At 37.9% G+C, this 26,829-nt stretch overlaps 1 protein-coding gene across 3 annotated transcripts in view; it reads right to left on the bottom strand.

The window, feature by feature from the left end:
- The window catches only part of LOC139951118 (ephrin type-B receptor 1-B-like), a 194,401-nt gene that overhangs the window by 14,829 nt on the left and 152,743 nt on the right, over positions 1-26,829 (bottom strand). For 2 of the 3 annotated variants that reach the window (XM_071949959.1, XM_071949958.1), the window contains exons 4-8: positions 17,255-17,410; positions 12,350-12,670; positions 4,522-4,763; positions 3,681-3,744; positions 2,684-2,798 (exon numbers count right to left, since the gene is read on the bottom strand). In XM_071949959.1, coding sequence (XP_071806060.1) covers positions 2,684-2,798; positions 3,681-3,744; positions 4,522-4,763; positions 12,350-12,670; positions 17,255-17,410 — 898 coding nt within the window. Of the gene's footprint in view, positions 1-406; positions 464-2,683; positions 2,799-3,680; positions 3,745-4,521; positions 4,764-12,349; positions 12,671-17,254; positions 17,411-26,829 lie in introns of all 3 variants that reach the window. The other variant, XM_071949957.1, reaches the window with a different exon arrangement.

Consider the following 26,829-nt stretch of genomic DNA (forward strand, 5'->3'; position numbering starts at 1 on the left):
AAGGTATTCCCTCCCCCCACCCCCAAAAAAAGTATGTTTTTTAACCCAAAAAATCCAGGATTATTTTGTACCTCTTAGAAGTGTCTTAAATGTTGGCAGATTGTGCAGCACAAACAGCATACAAGATATGAGTCACCATCTAAATGCCAAAAGTCCTCATACCATAAACCCCCTGAACTTCAAAATGGACTCTTCCAAAGCAACCGCAAATCAAATTCGTTACAAACGGTGTTAATCAAATACCCACTCTATTTGAAAACTCTCAAATATCCGTTAGGTTAGTGTTAGGTTTCCACTTTTCAGAGATTAATTTTCAAGATTTGGAAGAACTCCATCTTTGTAGATCAAGAAGCAGTAAAATTTTGCGATAAAAATCTTCAATCGATCGGTCGTACTGTTGGTTTACCTAATGGAACTGTACTTAATATCGGCCATGTCTCTTCGCATGTTGTACATGAACCGCCTGAGCAAACCAAAAAAGGAAAACATACATGCAAAGGAAATCAAAAAAGAAACACAGTTCAACATAAAAAGATGAGAAAAATCAGCGAGGAGAAAAAAACTTATAACAAGTCTCTACTGTGGGGTACTCTCTCTTCAGAGTTAGACATTTGGTGTTAATACCGGATAGAACTTAGACTTAGAACTACAAGGGTTTGCTTTCCTGAAATCTAAGAGCAGGAATCCAAAACTTTTCAGGTGCCATGGTTTATTCTGCACCTACGTTTTCCTCTCACTTTTTGAAATTATCATCCAAAGGTATGACCTTATAGGAGAGGGCACAGTGCATACTTTTAGATACACTGTTGACAAACATTTGATATGTTCAGTTTTACCTGCAGTTTCGGATATTTATAAAAAACTTTTCACCTACAGTTTCAGCAAATTTGACATCCTCATTTGGAGTTGGGTTTATTCAATACAATCAAACTGGACAATGTTCGAGCAAGCACACTTCAACCTTTTTTTTTATGGTGGGTCACAAATTATACTCCCATTCCAATCACCAAATAAGACACTTTGTTAATAATGCCGAGTCTCAATTCTACAGGAAGACACACCAAATGTCCATAAAAACTCTGAGAAAAAAAACACTTGAAGCTCTAAGGGTAAAGGGTGGATTTTGGCAACATAAAAAATAAATTCTCTGAACAAAAACTATACTTGGGGAACCAAAAACAAACTAAAACAAGAAAAATAAACTTGGACTTAACATTTCAAATAAAACAAAAACTAAACTGGTTTTCATTTAGCTGCTTTTTAAGCAAACTTATATTATTTGAGGGAGAGGAAGGGGGGCAATAATCTGATTCATTTTATTTTGGAGAGGGTGGATGCATTTGGTGGGAAGGACAGTTTCAAGGATGATTGTTAGTAGGGAAATGAGTTAAGTTATGTGAAGGGGTAAGGGAAGGGGATAATAACTAAATCCTCAGAGCTGACAATAGAGGGCACTGTCCAACTGCTCCAAACCAATAAAAAAAAAATCATTTTTGTTTCATGTTGGAGATTAACATTAGAATGGAGATTGTGTAACATAATGCAACCAGCTGAACAGCCCCCTCTACTGTTCCAAACTCCTACTCTATCTAACTGGATGTCGTGGGGCATGGAATTAACTTTCATGCCCATCTTTCTAAACAGATATGTAACAGAGTGAATGAGGTTATAATGTTAAAGGAATACACACAGTTTTCGGGTGACACTATTTCTTTCTTTCTTTTTGTCCTCGTGTTTTTTTTAAATGTTACTTATCACTCAACCTCCCCCTTGATTTTCAGGAGACTGTCAAAATTGTGTAACTACATTCTGCACCTCTCATCAAAAATAAGATAGGGAAGAAAACTGTTTTTCAGCTTTCATTTATAAAGAAATTCACAAGACATTACTTTCAAATTAATGGAAAATTTAGTTTTACCTAAATGGTTAATATTTTTAAAATCAACCATTACTATTAGCTTCTTTTAAAGGACAATAATTAAAGCATTGTCTTTACTGCCCCTTTATTATTGGAGAGTTGTGGGTTACAGTTCTTAACAGAACTTTTAAAAAGACTTGGAGTACACCCGAATGCCTACCAGAAAGAAACAATGTCAACCGTTGCCTGCCAAGTAGTAAAACAACAATAAACACATAAATACAGAAGCCCTATCAAATCAGTGGATTCAAAATGATGCTATTACAGTGACATTTTGGCACTATCGATGACACTTAAATGACAAAATGTCAAACAGTTTTTCTGAGTTGACATATAATTTTCATGCCATTAATGCTTCACAAGAATAATTTACAGAACAGATTAAGAACACATTGTTAATTAACATTGAACAATTTATATATATTAAAATATTTTTGTATAATTTATTTTATATTTGAGATATAGATAACTGTCAATGTCTCCTTTTGTTTCTTAATACTTAGAAATTCATTCTGAAATAAGAAATGGCCGATACAAACTTGAAATTGGTCTATAGAAGAGGTAAAGAAAAGACTACCAGGGTCTGATTGAACAATTCCTGGTTGGAACGCCTTCAAAATACAAACAACTGTCAAGACACGGAGTTGCTTTTGAAACAGGCCAGTGCCAGCCATCTCAAAGCCATAAATGGCTGGTGGCCAAGAAATATTAATCAAACTACCAGAAACACACAACCATGCAATACTAAGGAAAGTGTTACTGTACCTTCTCCAGCATATTAGGAGGAATATAACAACGGCCACTAACACCATGATGACAAAAACTGCGGCAACTGCCCCTGCAATAATTGCTGGGCCATAAGGCGCATTCTTAGGACCACCTAAAAGAGTAGGAAAAACATGGTCAGTTTACAAAGAGAAGTCGCACTAAAGCTTAAGTAGGATAGTCCCGATCGATTTCCTAACCGCCACCCAGGTAGTAGTTAAAAAGCAGAACAGTTCTTTCCAGAACTGAGAAGTCTCCAAAATTCAGAAAATCTACTCCAAGGTAGTAGAGTATAAAGTGAGACAAGTTCTCAAAAGAACAAAGGTACATGGCAAGTAGATACACACATGGCACTACTGCAAACCAAATATATATAAATTGATTGCCTCAAACCCCATATTTGATCAGTTTTACTTGTTAGGTTACGACTGACTAATCCAATCAAAGAACACATCTTATTTATCCAAACATCTCTTTTCTGCTAGGTAAACTGCTTCATATTGGAAGTTTGGCAGTCATTAACTGAAGTGAAAAAAAGATCAAGTTTTGGGACAGGCCCCATTCATCCCACCCAAATTTGAGCAATGACAATGATTCGTAATCTTGTTTTCTCTTCAAGAAGCTCTGATGCCCTTTTGTATGATGTCAATGATTAACAACAACGATGGTTAAGTGTCTTGCTTTAAGGACACAAGTGCCATGACTAGGTTCGAACCCACACTAAAGGCAACCAGACCTTATGTTATAATTATAATAATTTGGGAGGCTAATGACCATCCATTTGTTGAGAAACTGAACTCTGAAGGATGCTACAAAGTGTTCCACCGCAGGCTAAGAGGGCACCTTTGGCAGTCGACCCAGTGCATGTTAGATGCATCTCGGCCACAACGCACTAATATTCTTTTCATTCATCACACTAATATTCTTTTCTTTAATTGTTACTTTTTTTAAGATGACTTAACATTTTTACAAAAAAGAATATCATTATCCTGTGTACCTTCTGTTCTTGCGACAAACGGCGTGCTATACTCTCCAATACCAGCTTTTGTGGTTGCAGCAATCTAAAGGAGAGAAAAAAAATTACCCAAATTAAGATTGTATTTTAACTGATAAGAGTTATCCACAATGAGATATGTTGCTTGGAGGCTTTGTCACTCTTTAACTAAATCACTATCCATCAATATTAAAGGGACTGTGTTGTCTTGATCAAAGCCAGCCTGTGGCTGTACATGGATTAATGAACACTCTGTTACTGCAAGCACGCCCTCCCTACGTAACATTATGGAGGGTGCGTGTGTGTGTGCTTGCAGTAACTGGGTAGGGGTTTATGATTCAATGCAGCCACAGGCCTGCTTGGATCATGACGACATGGACCCTTTAAAGATCAATTCAAAAGATCCCAATTGATTCCAATCTTATCTTACCATCTCACACTTTCTTTAATTCTGGTCTTTGTATATTAACCATTTCCCCTTCATTTGCCGAACTTACTATTTTTTCATCTCTATGCTATCTTCGGTGTATAAGTTTCATAACAAAAGAGTAATATGAAATAAATGTTGACTTGCATTAAATTTTTGTCAAGAAATAACCTCAAAAGGGAAATTGTCTGGGTACACATAGTTTTTCTAAAGTTGAACACACGAATTAACTTAAATTGGACTTGAACCTGCAACATCCGGATTAACTTGCCTGTGCTTTTCCAACTAACACACAGGTGCACATTCATTGTTGAATCAAAATGTTATCTCGCATTTGACAGGGGATGATCAAAGCATAAGGGCCGCTACACATCAAATGAACTTCGACGCTTACGAGGATAAATTCATCGCACTTACAGAAAATACGTAGTCGGTTCCCTGTTCGAGCCCAGTAACCTGTGTCCTCTGCACCTCGCTGTGTGCCTCGTGGTTCTGGTAGTGGTACTTGCTATCTCCGACTGTCTCTACAGTAGTTCGATATCGGATCTGGTAGGTTGTGATCACGCCATTAGGGAACATTGGAACTTTCCACATCAGTCCTAGGGTTGTCTTGGTTGAACTTTCCTCATCGATGCTGACTTCACGGACAGCTGAGGGTACTGCAACATGCAAGGATAACAAGAAGTCAAAATAACATCCTCTCAATGTTTGGCTTTAGGATCGACAAGTAATTATTATTTAGCAGGCCTAATACTTCATTTGTGTGAGGGCAGTTTCTACTGAATAAAGGGCACCTCAATGAGGGCACAAAGACAAGGAAATTGCCTCTATGATGTACCAGGCATTAGTTGAGGGTTTTTTATTTGGGATGACAAAGCCTGTCATAGATGACAGAACTATATTACTACTCACAACTTGGTAATGATGCATTTCACTTCTACTAGAATATTAAGAAATGATTTTTGGGGTTGAACAAAGAATTGACTAGAGTGGGATTCGAACCAACGACCTCCGGATTAACGTGCCAGAATATTAAGAAGTAAAATACATTTTGCGTGAGTACTTGTTTACAGTTGCCTGTCTGGTATCAGATGTTTAACATATTCAACAAGTCTGAACTTTGGTTTCCCTAACTAGAGTAAGGACCAGCCCCAACCTACTCTTTAATGATTTCTCATGGCACTTGAGAATAATTTTCAGAAAAATTTGAAGTGATTTCATGGATTTTATACAGGTTTTTTATTTGATGAATAATGTCGGTGTGAATGTTCAATCTCCGTGTGAGTTCATACCGTCCTTGGGAATTCCAGCCAGTTTGATCAACATGCACAGTCACTGGCAATCAATAAGAGTTTTATGTTTCCTGCACGGAGCATGATTGTTTTTATTGCCAGCTAAATGTTGCAACTTTGTCGGCTGGCTGGGAAGTGTTTCCAAGTGGGTCATTTTCCTGGCTTCATAAATGTCTAAAACCCGGAGTTTATATGGTTTTAAAATGAGTATATATAAACCACATTGGTGGCATAGGTTATGTGCTTTCTTTAGCACCATATTAAACTGGATACTTAAAAGTATAATGAATTTGCACTTTTTACACTGAAGTGTTTCAAACAGACTTTGTGAGAGGCAGTTGAAAACTATATCTTTGACAAATCTGTCTGCTATGCAGACTGAAGTAGGGAATCAGACCCAAGCAATACACATCACATTTTATAATGGTAACCTACATTTGCTAAGCAACAATTCTTTGCGCTTAGCTTGTCAGCTTAAACAGCTACTGGACCACCATCCACTGGACAAGTAACCCAAACTAAAAAGCCAAACATCCATTTTGATGTACTTGTATTACTCTTCAGATGTCCAACTAGAAACCACTTCCCCAAAGTGAAGCAAATAATTCTTGTACAAATATTTGTAGTCAATAAACATTCTACATTCCAAGACCTTTGATCTTGGTCTCTGTCCTTACTCTATGGTATGAATTTCTTGACATTCAAGCCCCTACTAGCTCTACGTTTTACGCACTGACCCACAGTTTTTGGTTTGTGAGACAGTTCAAACGAACACTCAGCATTAGTGTTCAGGAAACAGAAAGCACAAATAATCATGAAATACTGCATCCAAACAATGCTCAGTTGAATTCCCCTCGCTGAAGAAACCTAAATGATTAAAATAACCTGTCCTTGAAGGGTCTAATTTCTGAGACTTGTTTCAGAGCTTGTTTGTTTGTGTTGCTTTGATTGGAAGGACTTTCCGTGATGTTATGGGGGCGATGTGATCGAAGCAGATTAATAAAGGGGGAATAAAGCCATGAAAAGGTCCGGCTGGAGAATGGTGGATGTGGACAAATAAACACCTAGGAGTTACTAGTGGTCATTAAAATCAGAAACATTGTCATGAATGCCAAGTTTGTTCATATAATAGTCTCTTTGATTGGCAACATACTTTCAAGACACAGTACAAAACTAGTGAGGAAATTGCATTTGGACTGCCATCACTGAAATGAACGGGCACAATTTCTCTGGCAAAACACAAGCTTTTGTTTGGTTTCAGGGAAAATTTCAACGACTAGTGGGTTTCATTTTCATTTACAAATATTTTTGTTTACTTGAACAGTGGGTCTACACGTGAGGTTCATGTAGTTTGACCTTAATTTTCTGCCATTGTCTTCAAATTTTCTAAACTGACTAAGAAATGTGTTAATGAAGTTGGTGCCGTACAAGACTTATGACCATCTTTTTGCGAACTAGTTGCATGAATGCCATAATCATATGCAGCAAAAGGGAAGGGGACAATTTTCCAAGGGCATCAAGTCTCACTCTGGATGTCAACATCCTATGCTCTTCCCAACGTAACGCAGCAATTTATTTGATATTAAAACCTGCTCCTCGCACCCCCCACAAAACAAATTACACTTCAATCTTCACTACAGGGGGCCGTAAGGGATTGGCACTCTAACCAGATTATTCCTCTAACCTTCCGTAGGTCAAATTCAGCGCCGAGGCCAAGTTTACACACGTCATTGTTTTTCAAGTCTTTTTTTTCTTCAACAAAAAATGTTGTCCTCAGTCCTCAAGACCAGAAGGCTGTGACAATATTTAGGGGGTTGCTTTTTATTCCGTTAGGATAAATTCAATTTTCAGCAATATATTTTCACAGCTTCTGATTCTGCTTGTTTCTTCATCATTTTCTTGCCCTGCCCCCCTCCCAGGGGACATTGAGGATGACTTGGGTAGGTACCTCTGGGAGGAAAGCCCACCTGTTCTGTTAAATTTCCAGCATATCATGACTGCTTCAAATAACTCTTCAAAATGACTTACTTTTCCATTCTTTTTCAAAAGGTGATGATGAACAAATATTCTCAAATTCCTCTCACGGTTGAGGAAGTATGAAATTATTCTGAAAATTTATATTCTAAAATAAAACCCAGCACAACAATTTTATTATTTAAAAAAAATCACAACTCCCAGTACATGAAATGTCAGTCCTGACATCACTTATTTACAAAGAATTCCCTCGGCTCACATTGTACAATGTAAAAACCATAATTTGTTTCCAAATATAGACGTGCAAATGTTAGCCAACAACACCTGAGTTTGCGATGCAAAGTTTAACAGCACATCTCACACTTTAGTGCGATGTTTGATTTTTTTTGATGTTTTGTGAGGAATACCGAGAAGTGAGAAGGCTAAAACAAACTTTAGTCGGAAATCAAACTTCAACTCCATTTGAGAACAAATTCAAATCCATTTGAGAACAAATTCAAATCCATTTAAGATTTAGTTCAAATCCATTTAAAAAAATAATAATAATCGACTCCCTGCCGCCTCTAAAAGCTATCCAAGTTGCAAGTGGGTGGAGTATTGAGAAAGGTAAGAGAGGAAAATCTTAAGAAAGGAAGGGGGGAAATGGCCGATTTGAGACAAAAGTCGTTACCCTAGACACGTGAACGATTAATGGACATGTTGGAACAACACGTACCACTTGAAAAGGTGGCTGTTCTCCCTTGCCCCACTCATTTGAACGAGCACGACGACTTAAAGTGGGCTGAGCTTAAGCTTCGGTCATCTTTACAATGTTTGTTTTGGACAGTCTGCAGGGCCTATCAGGATGGCGGGGCCCTGGAACGTTTGGCGCCAGTAAGGTGCCCACAACATTTAATTTTTTCTGAAACCGTATCAAAGTGACACTTCAGAACCCGTGGGTCCTGGACTAGAATTGACAAGCTAGCCAATCTCAAGAGAGAGAGAGAGAGACCCTCTCTGTTAAAAAAGTGTTGTTTTAACATTTTTAAGTGCAGATGTCAACTTGATTTGCCAGTTTTGAATAATTTTGTTGTTACTTTCGGAGAAAGTCAAATCCATTAGAAAATCTGAGGCTTTATTGCAACAATGACTTAGTTTAAATACAACTCCAGGAAAGGCTATTATTTTAAGAATGTCTTTAGGGAAGAAAATGTTGTAGTGTTACAAAAGAAGAACCAAAAATGATTTCCAAAAAAGCAAACATTTTGTTCGAATTTATACTCCGGTGGTTTGAGAAACGGGAAGTTATTTTAAGTACAGTAGAAAAGTCGCTCTTTTTGAAGCTGCCTTCATAACTGGGACTTGTACGCCGAAAAGGGGACAAAATATGATACACATGATATACTTAAGTTTGTTTTTTCAGCCTTTAGGAAAATTTGATAACAATCTCCAAACAAAACACCCAGGTAGGTTTTATCTGATCTAGAAAGACTCCTCCCCAAGGTCACCAGTGTCCACGTTGACGTCAAATGGCCTATTTTGGGAAACAGTTTGATGTACTTGGCCTTAATCTACCGACATGTTTTGTTCACTGTCAGTCGACTAAGGAGAGCTTCCCAGTCACAAGTCTAAATTAAAGGGAAAACGCCTGCAAATTAAGCTGACAAATTAAGTCTTTATATCATCATGTAAAACTGCCATATCACTTGCTGTCCAGGAACAAAACTTTCATTCTTATTACCCTGTTGAATTTGAATCTGTTTGAATCCCTGCATTTCAACTTGAAATGTTGTTAGTCACAAGCGTGTGGAAACTACAGACAAAAAACATACACCAAGAAGAAAATCCTGACCACTATTATTCTAAAACTGAAAAGGTACTTCTAATCTATTTGAAAAAACAAATCCTTCCAAACTAAAACATCCACTTTGTTTACAGACAATTTCATAATATGTCGGTCCTCAGGGGAACTTCAACACCAAAACAACTAGCAGAGACAAAGCCAGCGACTTTCCCAAAATCTAAAATGTTGGTCAAACAATTTTGCTGCATTTCCTGCTTGGGGTAGTGTTTAAAAACAAAATGATTGCAACACAGGAAGAGGTGAGGGGACTTAATGTCAATATTGGTCATTTGAAAGGGGTTGTAATTTCTTCGCTTTTAAAACTTTTAGGGCTATCTTGGTAGAGTATTAACATGTAAGTACAATTCTCAAAAAGCTACCCCATCAGTTTCAAAGTCTGTTAAAGACTTTTGAATTTTGGACCTGATGAAAGTGCAGACTAATCAGCTCATTTGAAACAAAAATATATATTTGTTCAAATCAACCTGTGATAAGTCTTGTAAAGAAAACATGACAAAAGAAAGTTCTAGTACCTGCCAATCCTCCAAATTTGTTTGACTTTTTGGCCGAACATTGGCCTGCAAAAGGTAGCTCAGATTGAAACGAATGCCTCGTGTCCATGAAGACAGTTTTACGAAGAAGAAAAGTGACAGACTTTTGGCCGAACATTGGCCTGCAAAAGTTAGCACAGATTGAAACGAATGCCTCATGTCCATGAAGACAGTTTTACGAAGAAGAAAAGTGACAGACTTTTGGCCGAACATTGGCCTGCAAAAGTTAGCTCAGATTGAAATGAATACCTCATGTCCATGAAGACAGTTTTACGAAGAAGAAAAGTGACAGACTTTTGGCCGAACATTGGCCTGCAAAAGTTAGCACAGATTGAAATGAATACCTCATGTCCAAGAGCCAGTTTTACAAAAAAGAAAAGTGACAGACTTCACTTAACAGGGGTTAATAACTCTACCGATAGGTAACAGTGAAAATCACTCACTATCTTTTGCCCGTCTGTTACCAAGTAAGGGAACTCGGCCATGTCTGGCAGCTATTAAGCCTATGACTCCTTGGCAATCAAAGCCAATTTGTCAAAAAATCTCCTCCTACCATTTCAGACTTTTTCACCCCGACCCTTGTTATTTTTTTCTCCTTTTCTTCAGCTGGTAGGTTTGGAATCTCTGAACTTCTGGTTGAGAGATTAGAATGTGTCTGATGGTTTGACAAGCAGCATTCAATTATCCAAACCATCCTAAATATATTGGATTTCTAATGGTTGTTTTCCCCGACACCAGGTGTTCCTGTAGTTCTTGATTTGTGTTGGTCCTCACAGGGGAAGAATTAATTCTGTCATTTGTGGGTCTCAGTGACAGACGGTGAAACTTGATTTATGAGCAGTCTATGCCAAATATTTCTCCCCTTTCATTTCTTACATTGAAAACTTTGTCTTTCTACTCTCTACTCTCTCATATTCGGACATGTAATTTTCCAATTGCAATACAGGCTCACACTTTTGAACAGTGTTTTTCTGTTTTCTATGGCACTGTTTTTAAAAAAGAACAAGAGGAATTATGCTGAAAGTTCCACGCCTAAATATTCTAAAGGTTCAAGTATACTAGGTCGTACCATAACATTTAGGAATAACTTTATTCAGCTATGATAAGCAGAAAAACTGTTTTAAATTCACTTTTTTTCCCTCTCTCCTTTGTTTCTTCTTTCCTATTTTTATATGGTGGTTTGTATGGACCTGCAGAGAATCAGCACAACCCAATTAAGTCTTAAGTCCCTAATTTTAAGGTACATGGATTGTATTAAGAAAACAGTAGTTCTAAACTGGAACAAAAATTACTACCGCTTACTTTTTCTAAGATATAACTAAAAACCTAAAGAAGATCTCGTACTTAGCTTCAACATTTCTTGTTTCTCTCTATGCCACGTTACTTTTGTGATTGGGTGAGATTTTTATCACACAGTGTAAGCTTGTTTGTGCTCTTATTTGCTACTTCTCCTCCAGCTATAATAAGTCAACGGTGATTATCTTCTACTCTGATTGCACTTTGGTTCAATCCACGCTATACCGTCATCAGACGCAGTCCCTATATAGCTTTCCTTCCTAGCATTGTGAAGAAGTGGGACTGCAGGGGAAAATTTTTGAAGGGTACCCCAGGCCAATACTAGTTTCTCATACTTGAGATAGATTTACACAGCATTTCTGCATTGCTGTCTGCCGGCCGATTTATATCAAAGAGAGAGAGAGATTGAAGTCAATCTTTCTTAGGGAGGTTAGGGTAACGTCCAGGGACTTGCTGAACTGTACAATAATGTTTTTATGGTGTGACTGCGTCAGGCCGAGCCCGGGAATCGGGTTAAGAATCAAGATTTCTTGGACTGTGATCTGGGTTTCCAGAACAGTAATTGAGACACCTGAATAGTGAGATTGTATAGAGAGTGAGAGTAACAGTCCCACTGAAAAACTAGATAATTCTGCAAGGATGAATTATTTATTACAGTAGAATAATTCTCCCTCCCTTGTATCCTTTTGAATGCCACCTACCCCCTCCCCCTCCCCCACCAAATCCCCCAAGAAAAGTAGAAGAAGAAAGATAATGATAATGATGTGTAGGTTGGTACCTTTGCTTAAAGCTGACAGCTATGGTTGATATTTCAGACATTAAGTTACCTTTAATTCCTTTTCAGTTTTGGTTTTTGTTCAATCGGGATAGTAACTTCTAATACCACAATGATTTAGGCCCCCTACTTTTTGGAAGTTGTGCGTTTCTTCACAGAAAACATACAGGGATAAAAGGGGGCTGATTTTTAATCTGTTTATCTTTTGCTTCAGACCTTAATTTTTATTTAGTGAATGTTTGAACAATTCTGAATAGGCACCTAGGAAAAAGCTCTCAGAGGGTTAAGTCCTAACAAGCCATGCAGTTTCATATCTAAAAAGCTAAAATTTTCAACTTGCTTTAAATACTTTCTTGATTCTACTTAACTGAAAACTTTAATTATATACTTATAAGTACATTACCATAATAAATTGAAACAAACCTGAAATTGTGTCTCAAAAAAAGATTTTTGAAAGAATTTGAGGGAACCTTTTTCTGGGGGAGATCCAGTCATAAACCTTACTTGTTTCTAGAAGTATGATTTTCATACAAACCTGATGAAAATGTTGTAGCATTAATGACAATATGCTCCTGTTTGACTCCAGTGGCCATACTCTGCTTAGACACACCATTGACGGCATAAACGAGGAACTCATAGGTCGTGTGTGACTCCAAGCGGCTAACGTTGACTTCTAGGCCGGGGATGTCATGCTGGCGGGGTGAAAACTCTGTGTCTGGCGGACATAGAGGGCAATCTATCCAGTAGGCAATGTCGTTTCGGCCGCCGTTGTTGTCTGGTGGTTGCCATGTAAGAGTTACAACTGAAGACTTGTTGTCCACCATTGCATGTGCATCTCGAGGTGCTGATGGAGGTCCTGAATTTCATAAAACAAAAAACCAAAACTTTAATAGACCTTTCGTGAGAATAAAAGTGACCCCCCTCCCTCCCCTTCCCCTTCCATTAACAACTGAAAAGAAAGGGAATGGTGCCCTCTATAGCGGCTATAGAGGGATAACCTTTACCCATTTTTTCTCATTCTCTATTTCATCTGTAAAATGTTGCCTCGCTAAAAATGAGTGACAGTTTGCTGACCATAAATGACCCTGTCGATGAATCCTAGCACCCCCCCCCCCCCCATCCAATAATAGCCTGGTACCCTTGTTTCCACGGTAACTCTTGACAGGTTCAGATAAGCAAACGTTGCTTTGAAGTTGACGCTAAGTTCAGGCAGGTACATTTTTGAGTGACCATCTAATGTCGGAGAGTAATGGGGTTTTTATGTTTCAGCTGCTGCTACTTCCATACCCTGGTTATTTACATTTCGCAGCCATGTAATAAAAAAAACCCACATATTTAAGAAGACTAACTTAACAAATCAGTTTTCTTAAAACTGACAGCATTTAAGATGGCACCATTTCTCAAGCAATTGCCGGAGATCCATGTAACCTTTTAAATAAGACATCAACATTCCAGTCATGCATTGAGTGATTATACCGTGTATGCAAATAATGTGCAAGTTATAAAACAGAGTTGATTCCTCCCACAGGTAAGTGGATTACTGTTTGTCCAAGAAGAAAATAAGAAATGTATTCCCAAGACAAACTCTCCATTGCCTGGTTGCGAAATGATCGCCTTGGTTACATAATCTACCGCTAAAAGGAATCCTTTCAACAAATAAGAGGCATTCCATTATGTGCAAGATTCACATTTAAACTGAATCAGCAAATATCTTTTATATCAACAGCTTAAAAGTGAAGAATGTGTCTAGACAAATACCTTTTTATGGGTTACAAGATATTTGCAGTTACCTTTGTAATCCCTCATAAACAATGATTTCACTGTAAGATAAATGAAAATGGGTTTTCAAAAACAACTTAGTCTCTAAATTTGTTTTAAGAGTCTTATACCACCATAGAAAATTTCAGATATCTCACATTATCCCTTTTTTGTGCCAATAATGGCAACCTTTAAGGATATTTTACCCAAAGTATTATCTTAAGGCGATGGGTTCACCTCTGATCTTAGAAGTAGACCATACATAAACATTGTTGGTTCCAATCTCTACTATTTATCGATATTCCTCGCTGAGGTGTGAAACAAAACCTCTCCCAGCTGACAAATTATTCATCAAGTTTTGACTTGACCCTGCCATAGTTTACCCACAGTTCCAGTTTCACAAGCAATCAAACAAAACACCCGGCCACCTCCCTCATGTGTTAAACACCAACAAATAATTCTCACAGCTCAATTTCAAATAGGCCGCAAGTTCTCTCTAATTCAATAAGGAGTAACTTGCACAACTTTCATCACTCCCATAGGGGTTCCTTCAGCCCTGGACAATATCATGGAAAAATTTTCCCAGGTTTGCGGTCAGAAAAACAAAACCTAGCCTTGAACTTGGATTAGAATCTCTTTCCCCACCAATACAAACTGAAACCATGATTTCAATTTATCAAACAAACATTTCTCTGGTAAACATGGTTTAAAGAGAAATGCACATCAAAGGTAGGAAGACTAAAACAAACAATTTGAGAAATATTGGAAAGGTATTGTTAATAGCAGGCTCAGTGATATGTGCAATGTTTCATAGGTACAAAAATGTCATTACTATAAATAAATGTGGTTGCTCTGTCAGCAAAATTCACTGTCGGTTGTATAAAGCAAACCAATAATTGGGCCTCATCAGCCAAAGCCTGGATTCAATGTGAATGAAAGTATATGTTGGCTTGTAATCTGTGCTCAGCAGTTTGTTTTTCATAAATTGTGTCCCTGGCTGAATTACTCTATTACCTGTTGTATGATAATTCTGTTTACAAGTTGAACATCCATTAATTTTTAGTCATGTAGATGTTTACCATCCTGCTATTTCTTTAAAAACCGTTTTTGTTGACGCGGTAAAAATTTGAAAGCTCTACCCAAAACATATACAACATTTTGAGTAAATTTTGAACAACATTTTAATCGAAGGTGCAACTACAATCTTTTAGCAAGTTTTCACATCTTTAAAAGAGATTTTCAACAATAATAATAATTTGATATTTGTATGGACAAGTGATTTTGTACTAATGCATGCCAGGTGCAGATTTTTGTCATTTTTATTGAAAATTGGTCCAGGTGGACTAGACTTCTGATGGAAGACTTTAAAATAAGCCTGTCAGATATTGTGGGGTATTGAATGTGATGATGTAGGCCCTTAGCAAAATTCCCAGCCCATTCATTAAGAAAAGGTGACATCTCGGACTAAGAGGTAGTACTCACTCAGTGGAATGCTTCATTCACGCAAAGTGCTGATACAACACTGGCAAAAAGTTAAAGCTCTGAAGTACTTAAGTTCATTTTTGCTTTAAATAACTCAAAATGAATCACTACAGGATTTGTTGTTAATGTTGTTGTTGTCGTTGTTGTTGTTGTTGTTGTTTTGTTGTTGTTGTGTTTGATGTTGTTGTATTTTGTATTTTTTTTTTACAAATGGTGACCGCGCGAAAAGGTCACAAATGCATCCTCAAGAGTCATTTCTTTCCCATTCTAAAAAATTAGTTTTTGTTTTTTTTGTTTTTTTCTTTCTTAGTATTACAACTTTCTGATGGGATTGAAACTGGTCCAGCAACTGGTAGGCGCATGAAAGAGTTAAGTGAGCCAAAGAAAAAACCATTGCCCTGTACAATGAGTCATTTTTAAAATACTTGCGTGTTTTTCTGGGTTTTTTTCCACTGCCCACTATCAAACTACTCAAACTCAACAGCTACTCGTATTGCCGCTTAAACCACTCGCCTGTGACTAGCGGTATACCACTAATTTCAAAACCCCCTTGCATACAAAATTGGTCAGGGTATTATTTTGATCCAACATTTGAACAGACGGAGTACAATTACTGTAAGTTTCTCACCATCCAGAAGCCTACTTTAAACCAGGCAGCTATGCTGATCACGTCTGTAGAGCATTAGGGACCACTCAACCCCGGTCGCCCAAGAGGGAGATAAATGTTTGCAAAGGCAGCCTCTGATAGTAACAGACTAAGGAACGTATTTTTCTTTCTGCCCAGTGTTTAAACAGATGGGTCGTGGTACAAGTATCTTTCCTTTCGTTTCCTTCCGAAAAAACAAAGTCTTCTTTTTTTTTTTTCTTTTCTTTCCTTTTTTTTTTTTTTTGTGCGTGTGGTCAGTTTTGAGCAAACATCAGGAAATTAGTCTGGCTTTTCCAGCACTTTTCTGCTCACTTATTTGACAACAAGCTAAAAAGTTAGGAAAGGAGGTGAGGATTCAATCTCAAACAAACTTTTTATAGCAAAGAGAAGTTTTGAAATCTCTATAGTCTGAACTCTGAATAAAAAAACTGTTATAGAGGGTGACTTTATTTCATCTCTCTTTTATCAACAGAATTTCACAGCTTCAGAACTTCCCTAAACGACGTGAGCAACTTTACCTACTGCCATCATCAACTCTGTCATGTTCCTTGTGCGTATTGACAATACCGATTGCTGATTCTTAGTATACCAAAAAAGGGATCAGACTATTTTGTACTCAACGCCTCATTTTAGTTTACTTGGATCCAAATGGACTAAAAGGAAGATGGCTGCACCATGCTAAAAGTGTATTGTCATCAGCCGCAAACTTTTAGACATATTTTCACTGAAACTTTGGTGAAACTAAGTTACTTGGTTACACAGTAAAAGAAAACTACAAATTCTTTGATGTTATGTTTGACTCATGTTTACATGACTCTGATCAACATCTCAACTTAAATATCGAAATTGTTCTTGACATGACAATGTTACTATTTGTTATTGCTACCCAGTTATGGGTTGACCCTTGACCCCCAGGTCACTATGGGTCAAAAAGGAAGTCTCGAGGGTCACATTGAGGTCACATGGGTCAGTGAAACATTGTCAGGATGAGACTGCACCTGTTAGGGGGTATCTGTCAGTGGGCTATTAGGGGAACCTCATGGGGGTGTAGTTTAGGGAATGCCCTGGGTTGACTTGTGTTACAGGTAATTTAGTGTACAGTAGTTTATTGTGGAGTTATGCAGACAGACAAGTAACTCCTGTTTATACCTATATTTATTAGACATGATATCTACACTGCACAGGAATGTCTTTTGTGGGAAAGTGCATTTTAACAATTCCATTTTACAATTCTTTGTTTAATCATAAAAGACAATGAACTATCTTTCTAATAAAGAATATTAAGAACCTCTGATAGGTAGATCAATTCCAAGACTATTTTCTTTCAGAATTGTTAGACTCTTTTGATTTCTCTCCATTTAAAAAAATAAATTTTATTCTCAACTTTTTAGAAGCTGTTTAGCTATATACTTGTGTACACCTTATTTATGTCCATTTCTGCTAGTAATTCTAATTCAAGTTAAGCACTGCTGAAATTGTAACTGTCAAATTCCCCAACCTTCAAACTCCTCCCAATTTCTTGTAAACACACCCCCATTTCTCATTTCTACTTACCAGTACAGGCCACACCCGGACTTTCATTTTGCACACGGAAAAAGCCTGGTATACAGGTACACTGTCTTGTAGCATTGTGGTCTGCGTGGCTCTTTGCAGGGCATGGACTGCAGTGTGAGGGTCCGACTCCAGACTTGTAGGTTCCAACAATGCAAGCTGTACAGAAAAAGAAAAAGAAAATGGTAAATGACTGTTTTTAATTTTATTTCATACTATGGAATCATTATGCAAAAAAAAAATGAAAATGTGGAGTTTCCAACCAATGATTACCTCAAGACTAACTTGAACCACCATTTCTTTTTTGGTATTCATTAACTGCAAATAGCCCCCTCTGTTGGCAAGAAACAACCAGCTCCGTTCATCATATACAAATACCACATACAAACATAATCATTCAGTCTCATTATTAGACTTTAATTCACATGGTAGATGCCTAAGAATTTTCTTTTCTCATAATTCTCAGGGAAGCTGAGTTCGTTTTGCATAGTGTTAAATATACATCGACAAAGGATAAATACTGAAAAAAATTCCCCAAGCATGTGTAACATCTATTATAATGGTGAATCCAAAATATAAGAAGTGGGGCTGTGAGCAGCGTTTGCATTTTCAACCATCAACACATACATGTGCCCGAGTAATTACAGAGTTGGTTACTAATGTTACGCTCCACTGATCACAGAGTCCGCCTGTAAAATGTAATGACTGTCTCAAGGCCAATCTGATGATTATTTTATGCTATATAGTGCCGTTTATGATATAGGAGCAACGTTGTCGTATTGCACTATCCTGTTTCATCTTTGTTTTATGTTAATTTCTAGGCCTACAGTTATGGAGACATCTCATTTGCATTTTGCAAAGGAACACTTTGGGAAATTGGGATGTGTAGGGGAATATTTTTAAGGGCCAAGACCTGGGAAAAACAGAGGTAACGACCCTGCTGTCAAATTCCAGGCCCAGTACAGACTTGGATTATCCAACACTACTCTAGGCACTACACCAAGTCCAATGGCCTATGTAAAAACTTGTGGGCCTCCCAAATAAGAAAACATAGCAGACAAAGTACTCTCGAAAGCACAAAACACAAACACTAGATTTGTTGTTTACTTAAAGTAAAAAAAATTCTGACAGCATGTGTCTGGACTTTTGGAAAGCTTTAGACAAGTATTAAGCTTTATACCACAGACCTCAGTACTTGTAAGACATTGTAATAAAATCTAGCGCTTATAAGCGCTATGAAATTGGCCCTGGAACCAAGCCCTCTGGAACACTGGTGCCTCAGGCTTATGGAAATCTGGGGCCTATGGCTTGAACACTTAACCCAGCCCAGGGTCCAGATGTTGAGACCACTCATAGACATAGCATCTGCCTCATCTCGGCCTTGATGCCCAAAAGTGTTCAGTAGCACTTGATAAATAGCAGTGCAAGTTTTTTGAGAACTAAGCAACAAGACTTATCATTTATCGGTAGTAAATTCTACACAGCAAAAAGGAGTGAACAACGCATGGTAATACCACAAACTAAAATCAAATTCTAAAGGAACTGCCTTTTTCTCTGGTAAAGAGGTCTACATGCATGATAGCTAACGACCATTTTGAAAAGAAAATGTTATGGTTTTGGCAAACTTCTGCAAAGAGTCTATGAAAAAAAGCATTCCACCCTGTAGCTTGGCTGGTAAACCATTTCTACAGCATTTTCTGAACCAGAATTGGGATGGGAAAGAGGAGACTCATCTCACATCTGACAATGTACAGTCCACGTCAAACTATTGGAATTATTTCAAAACCAAGTCCTTAAAAATTGGACTCAGCTTTATCATACTGCCATCATCTTGGTCAAACTCCTGTATTCAGTCACAGTAATGTTTGCTTATATAATCATTGAACAAAAAGGAACCAGACAATTTTTCCTTCCAGCCTCGGTTTGATTGCATTGAGTTGAATGTGAGAAAATCAAGATGGCCGCACCATAATAAAGGTATAACAGAGAACTCCCAACCCTTCCTCCTTGGGAATCTCAAACTCAGCTTCAATTGGACAACTGTAATAATCCAACAACTTCTCAAGTCATCAAAAGCTTGTTTGTGAATATCTCCCACACACTCATCTCGTCCCACAATGAGTGATTTTGTCAGAAAATCATTCCGCACTAAACTGCTCCTTTCTGTTTCCTAAATTACTCTTACAACCTTGTGTTTAATGCATGAGTTCTTTACGGGCAAATGAAGAAAGTACATAAACCCTGATGCAAGGCCAATAGCCTTTAATTTTTCAAAAGTAATTTTCCGTTGCGGATGAGCTCTTCCCACACACTCTCTCTCTCTCTCTCTCTCTCTCTCTCTCTCTCTCTCTCTCCTACAAATGTGATCAAATTTGATGAATTATTATTTTACTTCTGGAAAAGAAACCCAGGTAGATTGACTCTTGAGTTCTTAAAAAGAAGTTAAATTTTGTTATCAGTTTCTCAGACAAAGGTGTTTCCTGCCGAGACCTAAATGTTACAGATAATAAATTTCAGCTTTGTCTTTTTGAATCAAATAATTACAATTTCTTAATATCCGTGTCTAATTTACAGCTTCATTCCATTTCAGTTAAGTTATTTTGACAACACGTTTTAGAGATAACATCCACTTTGGGAAAACTTTACAACTTGCAAACAACAACAGATAAGAAACTAGAGATGTTAAAACATAATTCAAAGAGTTTTTTCGTCAGTAGATTTCTATGCATGGATGCGAAAGCATGAAGAAGGGGTTTTAACCCATCAAGCAGAGGGTTCACTTTCGGTCAGTTTACGTTCAATCACCCTTCTTTTCCTATCAGATATGGATAGTTTTCCATGAATAGTTTGGGTGGGGGGGGGGGGGGTTGGAATTGCCCTCAACACCGCATCTCTGTGTCAGTGAGGCAAAAATGATATTTGACATGTTCTGTGGCGGATATGGAAATTCCTACACCTCGCTAAAGACTTTGAGTGAATAAATGCATTTTTTACGAGGGACTTCACTGACAAGATGCATCAAACTCTCAATTTTGTTGACACTTACACAAGTTCTTTTTCCAAGGTACGCTTGGCACTACTTCCATAGCTAGAAGTTTAATATTCCTCTGGTTTTCCCATCATTATTCTGGTTAACCCCTTTATTATGCAGTCTTTTTTGTTTTAAATCTAATTGCTAAAAGTAACACTTGAAAGTTAAAAACAAGTCTGGTCTTTGTGTGTGTGTGTTATGTCAGAGCCAGGCTGCTTTTCTCCTCACAGTCTAAGCTGCTCTTTTCTTTCTAATCTACATCTTTCTGTGAAATCCAAAATAACAACATCTTAATGATTGTCACAATGAGACAGTTGCAAGCCAGCAGAGTTGCTAAAGAGCTAAAGGGATCATTATTGTGAATTACAACCAATATCCGGTAAATAAAGTCCTTCTCCCCCCACGGAAAAAAGGAAAAAGTGCCAAGCAAACTCAAGAAGCCCTGCAATGAATACATAGGTAGGATAATCAGGTTATGACGAAGACTTGCTTAAAGGTTGATGCGGTGGCAGGCATCCGCTCTGCCCGAGTGTGGACTGTTGATTCTTAGGATCTGACGCAAGACCAAGTTTGCGTGGGGTTAGAAACTCTTTTGTCAGGTCATTTGTTTTCTCATCATGCACGAGTATAACAATCCAATACATTCCAACCAGAAAGACCCTCCAAGGACCCAAGCAAGCCACTTTTGTTCCTCAAGCTCTTTATTCTTCCACCGACTCATCCCAAAGTTAAATTCACCATGAGTACTCAAAACAAGACTTGCGTTTACACAACTGTGGGTTTCTAACCGTGCATCATCGAGTGCTTTAAATTAATACTTCTCCAGAAAACCATGTCGGATTTTTTTGTTTTTGATTGGGGGGGGGGGGGAGAAGACAAAACTTGAAGAGGTGGAAACTTAAGAAGGTGATTGGGTTGGGAACAATCTTGAAGGGGTTGGCTTTTGGATGCAGCACTTCTAGGGATTGGTTGGTTAGTCACGCAGCACCAAGAATCTGATGGACACACCTACGAGGATTGACACTTCAGAACTGACTCATCACCGGCACTTGGTACCAACCTTAAAACCATCCATCAAACCACTTTTCAAAGCTTTGTAATGTGGGTGGAAAAACCACTTTACAGTATTGCATTGGAATACTAATTTTGTTTTTTCAAGTTTTTAATATGTCGATCACAACCCTAACAATTTGTTTGGGGTGCACTTTCGTTTGGGAGCAACAATGACCAAGAAGACAGCATTGGCCCTTCAAAAATTCTTGAAAATAAATCAAAACATTTGGTCCTTCAAAGAAATTCAAGCTGGTTATGAAATAATCTTGGCTGATAAATTCAAAATATTTCATAACAGAATTGAATAATTTTCCACAAACATCTTCCACCAGCAACAAACTCTCTCATTTCTCATTTCTGTACAGTGATGTGCCATTTCATACTTAACCAAACATGTATGATAACAACTTTTTTACTCTGGGAACTTCCAACTTGCTAAAAATGTGTGTGAACGTTGTTCACATGAAATGAAGAAAACATTCGGACATGTTACAGTTTCCCTGCAATGGAAACATTCAATACCTCCATGAAGTAACAACATATCAAATCTAGACCAACACCCATCAATCAGCCAGGCCCCTGGTCTAAAATGTCCAATACCCATAAACCTCAAACCACCACCTCCAAATAGTTGCGGCTCATAAGAGAACCTCCATGCATATTTCATGAGATTGGAAAAGTGAAAAGGGGGCATAATCTGTGCTCCAGGCACAGGGATAAATCCACTGAGCCTACAATGGGAGGGGAACAATGGTCACATCTGGAGGAACAATGAAGGTACATCTTAACGAACAAACAAGGTACATCTCTAATCTTCTGCCTACCCGGCTAGAGCAGGAGAGAGAGGGGGGGAGAAAAGACATAGATTGGCTGCCAGGTGACGGAAGCTTCTTTGAAGGAAGCCTCTTTGAAGGTTGGTTTGTGGGCATTATTCCAGGGATCCCAGCTATGACACTAACGGTGGGTGGAGCTTACCATGTGATTTGCTTGGGGGTGACGCACTTAAAGAGTATGAAGCAGACATAGCCAAAAAGATTTGTAATCCGGCCTTCGCTGGATGCTTATGTAACAATTGAACCAAGCTTTTGTACCCGGATAAAATGGTTGACACAGTTAAACCTGTGTAGAAGTTGTCACCTACATGTATATTGTGACTACAGGTTTAACTTGGAAGAAATCATGTCACAGTATTTCAAAATGAAGATCTTTGTACTCAAGAAAAGTGCACTACCTCTTCAAAAATGAAAACAAAAAAATACCCCATATGCTCTTCAGAACACTACAGAAATTGTAGGCCTACATAACTTTGACTAATTTGAAAGCAAAGTTGTCTTTGCAGTGAAACAACCATCAATCAACAGGCCTGGAATTTCATCTTTTTAGAGGGCAAGGCCATTTTCATTTTGAAAAGGGCACTTCCATTGGAAAATCTTTAAGTCCATGGGAATTTTTGAAAGGGCACCAAGGCCAAGACAAGGGGCCAACGGAGGCAATGGCCTCCGTGGTCTCAATGAAATTCCAGGCCTGAATCAAACTTGGCATTCAGATTTAAAACTGTCACTAGTATTCAAGAATACTTGTTACACATCTTTCCTTAATAGTTTTATAATAGATGTTAAATTTCATATTAGTTTTGTTCACCAATTTCAAATAGTACAGTTTTAATCATCAAACCCTATATCAAACTGTATTTGTTTTAGTTCCAAATCACTTGAGTAAATCGGGCATGATATTTGGTCCTTAGACAAAATGTAGGAACATTTTATGGAGTAAAAGGGCTGACCTAAAATGTGGTTAGGTTTTAATATACTATTTAATCACAATTTTTCTGTTTTCTTCCTAGGGCAAAACAATCAGGAATCATCAGACTTCTACCTCCATGAATAGACCATACCAGACTGCATTGGCGATGTTAAATAAAATTGGCGAAAGCAGCTTCCAAGGTAGATGGAGAGGGATTACAGAGAACTCTTAGATGGTTACTCCTTAGATCCACCATTATCTTGTCATTCTTAACTGTCTGTTTATTATTAACCATCAATACATCATGTCTCTTTCCGCTAACCTGCACAACAATGGGCACAACATCTTCTGAGCTGGCTTAAGCCATGTTCGACAAATCTGTCAGACAAAGGGGGACATGCCAGGCTTTCTAGAAGGCGGGGGTCGCAGGGACAATAGCGAGTGACCAAATGGATTCAGAGGGGGTAAGAAAAACACTAATTTGAAGTCAGGCGAGTAACAAGCGGGTAGACAAACAAATGTCTGTGTAGGGTTTAAGATACTTTTTTTTTATTCTCATCATAATCATCATCAGACAGGAATGGTTTTATTTAAGCAATGTCGTCAAACTAGAAAGCTTTCTTTTGATCTTGGCGAGTGGGACCACAGCATGAGGGCGCTGTACAAAGCCTCTTCTGAAAACACTGTTAAGAAGACTTGTATACACAATGCCATTATTTACAACCAACTTGTGTGTATTGTCAAAACCAACCAATTTGGTGCACTGTCTGAACAAACACAAATATACCATGTACCCTGGTAGATACATGTAGTAGTACCACATGATTTTTGGGTAATTGTAGGTAATGTAATTTTTAACGTGGGACTTGGACTGCAGGGGGCACTGTACCGGTATCATATATCCATTGCAGAATCTTGTAATTTTATTCTGCCGGTATAACATGACCGCAAGAACACCCCTCATGTAAATACTGCCGAGTCAATTTGGAAACAGGGGGAGAGAGAGGGAAAAAATCTTTGGAAAAAGGGGGACCAGAGAATTTCTTCTTTGTAATCGGTGTTTGCACTGATTTAATGCCCACTTGAGGAAGATGTCAGCGTAGTAATTCTACACCTCGAAGGAGATAAATTAAATTTGGGGTGTATCAATTCAATGCAAATTAACGGGGGGAAAAGCCTGTTGGATTCTTCCTGCAGAATCGTTGGTGTTGGGTTAATGACCAAATGTACACTTTGTCACGGTAAGAACGGGAGTAACTTTGGACACTTAAATCAAGGTCTTAAATTAAGAATGGAAGTTAAAATTTTAAAAGGGGCGCAATGAGAATGGAGTCCTATTTCATGAATCAAATTTACGAGAGTGTCTTTACTACGCTGATGATTATCACCATTCTCTACTTAAATGGGGATAGGCTAAAAGTTCTATGCTGGGATTTGCCAAGTTCAGCTTAGAAGTACAAAAACATTTTCCTGAATAGAAAAGGATTGCCAGCTAAAAAAGAGTATGTTATGTGTCAGCTGGCTCCAGGCACAATTTTCCACAGCTTGATTTTATATACAAAGTTTTTGGTAGCAGATCTTAATTATTATTTAAGAAGATTCTATGAATATTGATGATATGTTCTTCTTTTGGCGAGTTTTTCACCAATATTGAAGATAATATGGAAGAAAAGAAGGGAGGAATTGGCAACAAAATCTAAGTGGAAGAACCTCAGAATTTACAGGTTAGATTTCCTGACTTCAGTGAACAATCATTATCTTCTATTAGCATGACAAGCAATAACCAGGCCATTCTCTACAATGACCCAATTTCTAATTTTCATCTTCCAAGTAAAACAAACATCCTCATAGCAAAATCACATAAAAAAAGGTTTTCATCGAAGAAAACCAGAAGAAAAAGAGATAAAAAGAAAGTTTGTGTGAAACAAACAAACATGAGTTTGAAATTTAGGGTCCAATCTTCGTCACATTCAAATTGCCTTGACACAGATTGTATCTCATAAAGCAATAGATATAAAAAAAAACCTGAGCTAGATCTTGTTACATACACAAGATTCTGTATCACTCATTTGAGTAATGTTGTTACTGATCCCATGCGTTACATTACCAAGATTACTGATAACGTATCTCAACCTAATTGAAAGAGGCAGCAATGCAGACGCAGGAGATAAAAGCGGCTGAAACTGCGGCACACAATGACTTTGGCAAACATTGACTCACAGAGTGGTGCTCTGCCGTCGCAAAACAAGCGTGTATCGTTCAAAAATATTAAATGTATAATTAAACCCTATCAGTGTTGGACACGGCGGGGTCGGTGACCAACTTGGGCTGGGGCCCATAGCGCAACTTGACACCACAAAAGAAAGGGAACACCGAGGATGGGACAGAGGGTACTGTGATGAGAATGGGATGGGGGACAGGCAAGGAAATGAGAAGGGGCGTTCGTGACTTGGGCCAAGCATGATTTGCGCCCGGTTTATGGGGGGCATGTTTGAGCAAGGGGGACACCAGTTAGGGGGCATTGTTATTTTAATTTCAAGCCGTTTATGAATATTCAAGCAAGAAATCTAACGCATGACTCAGAACATGAGATTTTCCGTGACGGTTTGTGTCAAAACGAAGATCACGGATGGGTGAATCTGAATGGGGCGACGCAATGATTACAATTGGAAAAGGGGGGTACTGCCTTCTTAATTTCATCGCTTGATGAATATTCATATATGCATGACTCAGAATTGTGATTTCACTTTTCTGTTTTGAAATACGGTTCACGGTTGAGTTGCGCTGGATTGGCGGGAGCGTCGGCTGTCCCCCTATCATCTGACTAAGAAGAAAAAAGGAAACTCTATAAATATTTAAGATGAGATAATTTTGGAGAGGGTAAATGTCTGGTTTTGTGGGTTGCATTTACAATAAGAGGGGACAGACGGGAGTTATCTCTCGACTCAATCTTGAGTATTCGTACAAATTTAGGTAACGTGATATTTTCACAGGCTGAGGAGACTTGCTCAAGTGTTTTGATTGGTAGAGTGCCGACTACGACAGGCTTTTGTGAATAACGAATCATGATTATAATAATAAGCCAAAGGATGTCTGTTTTCCTTTTTTTGAATGAGTGTTCGGTTACCTAACTTTCTTTCGAGAATTTGAAATGTAATTTTCCGTCCCTCGCTACTGAATATATTTGATCTTAGAATTAAAAATTCTTACCACTTTTGGCTTTGTTCTTTCAAGAGTTTCAAGTCGATGTTTCTTATGAATATATTCATTAAAAATTAATGTCAGATTCTCTTGAGACAAGAAATGTCGCATTTTACTGTAAAATTTTCTCAGTGTATGACTTTCGGCAGCATCTCTATTTTCTCTTGAGAGTTATTTTTATAAGATGCTTTCAGAAAATTCCTTTTCATTTGAATTTTGAGTTAAGAGCTCTCAAGTTTCGCATGAATGCAAAAGCATAATTCACCCTTTTTTCCCCGATCTGTGTCTCAAAAAAAAAAAAAAACATCATCAGTAACCATTTGTAACTTTTTTCTCTCTCTTCTTATTTGATGTTTTGAGTAACAAACTTTCCTGAATACTCAACTTATATATTTGATTTCCCACCTTTTTGTTTTCTTTTAATTTCATGCTCTTACTGCAAATGCATCAAAGTTATCCACTTTTTTTTTGCACATCCTCATTCTGAGCCACGTTCTTCCAGACTGATAATCAATTCAAAATTATGTACAAACATTTTATCATATCCTCC

This window comes from Asterias amurensis, chromosome 18 (genome assembly GCF_032118995.1).
Source record: "Asterias amurensis chromosome 18, ASM3211899v1".
NCBI lineage: Eukaryota > Metazoa > Echinodermata > Asteroidea > Forcipulatida > Asteriidae > Asterias > Asterias amurensis.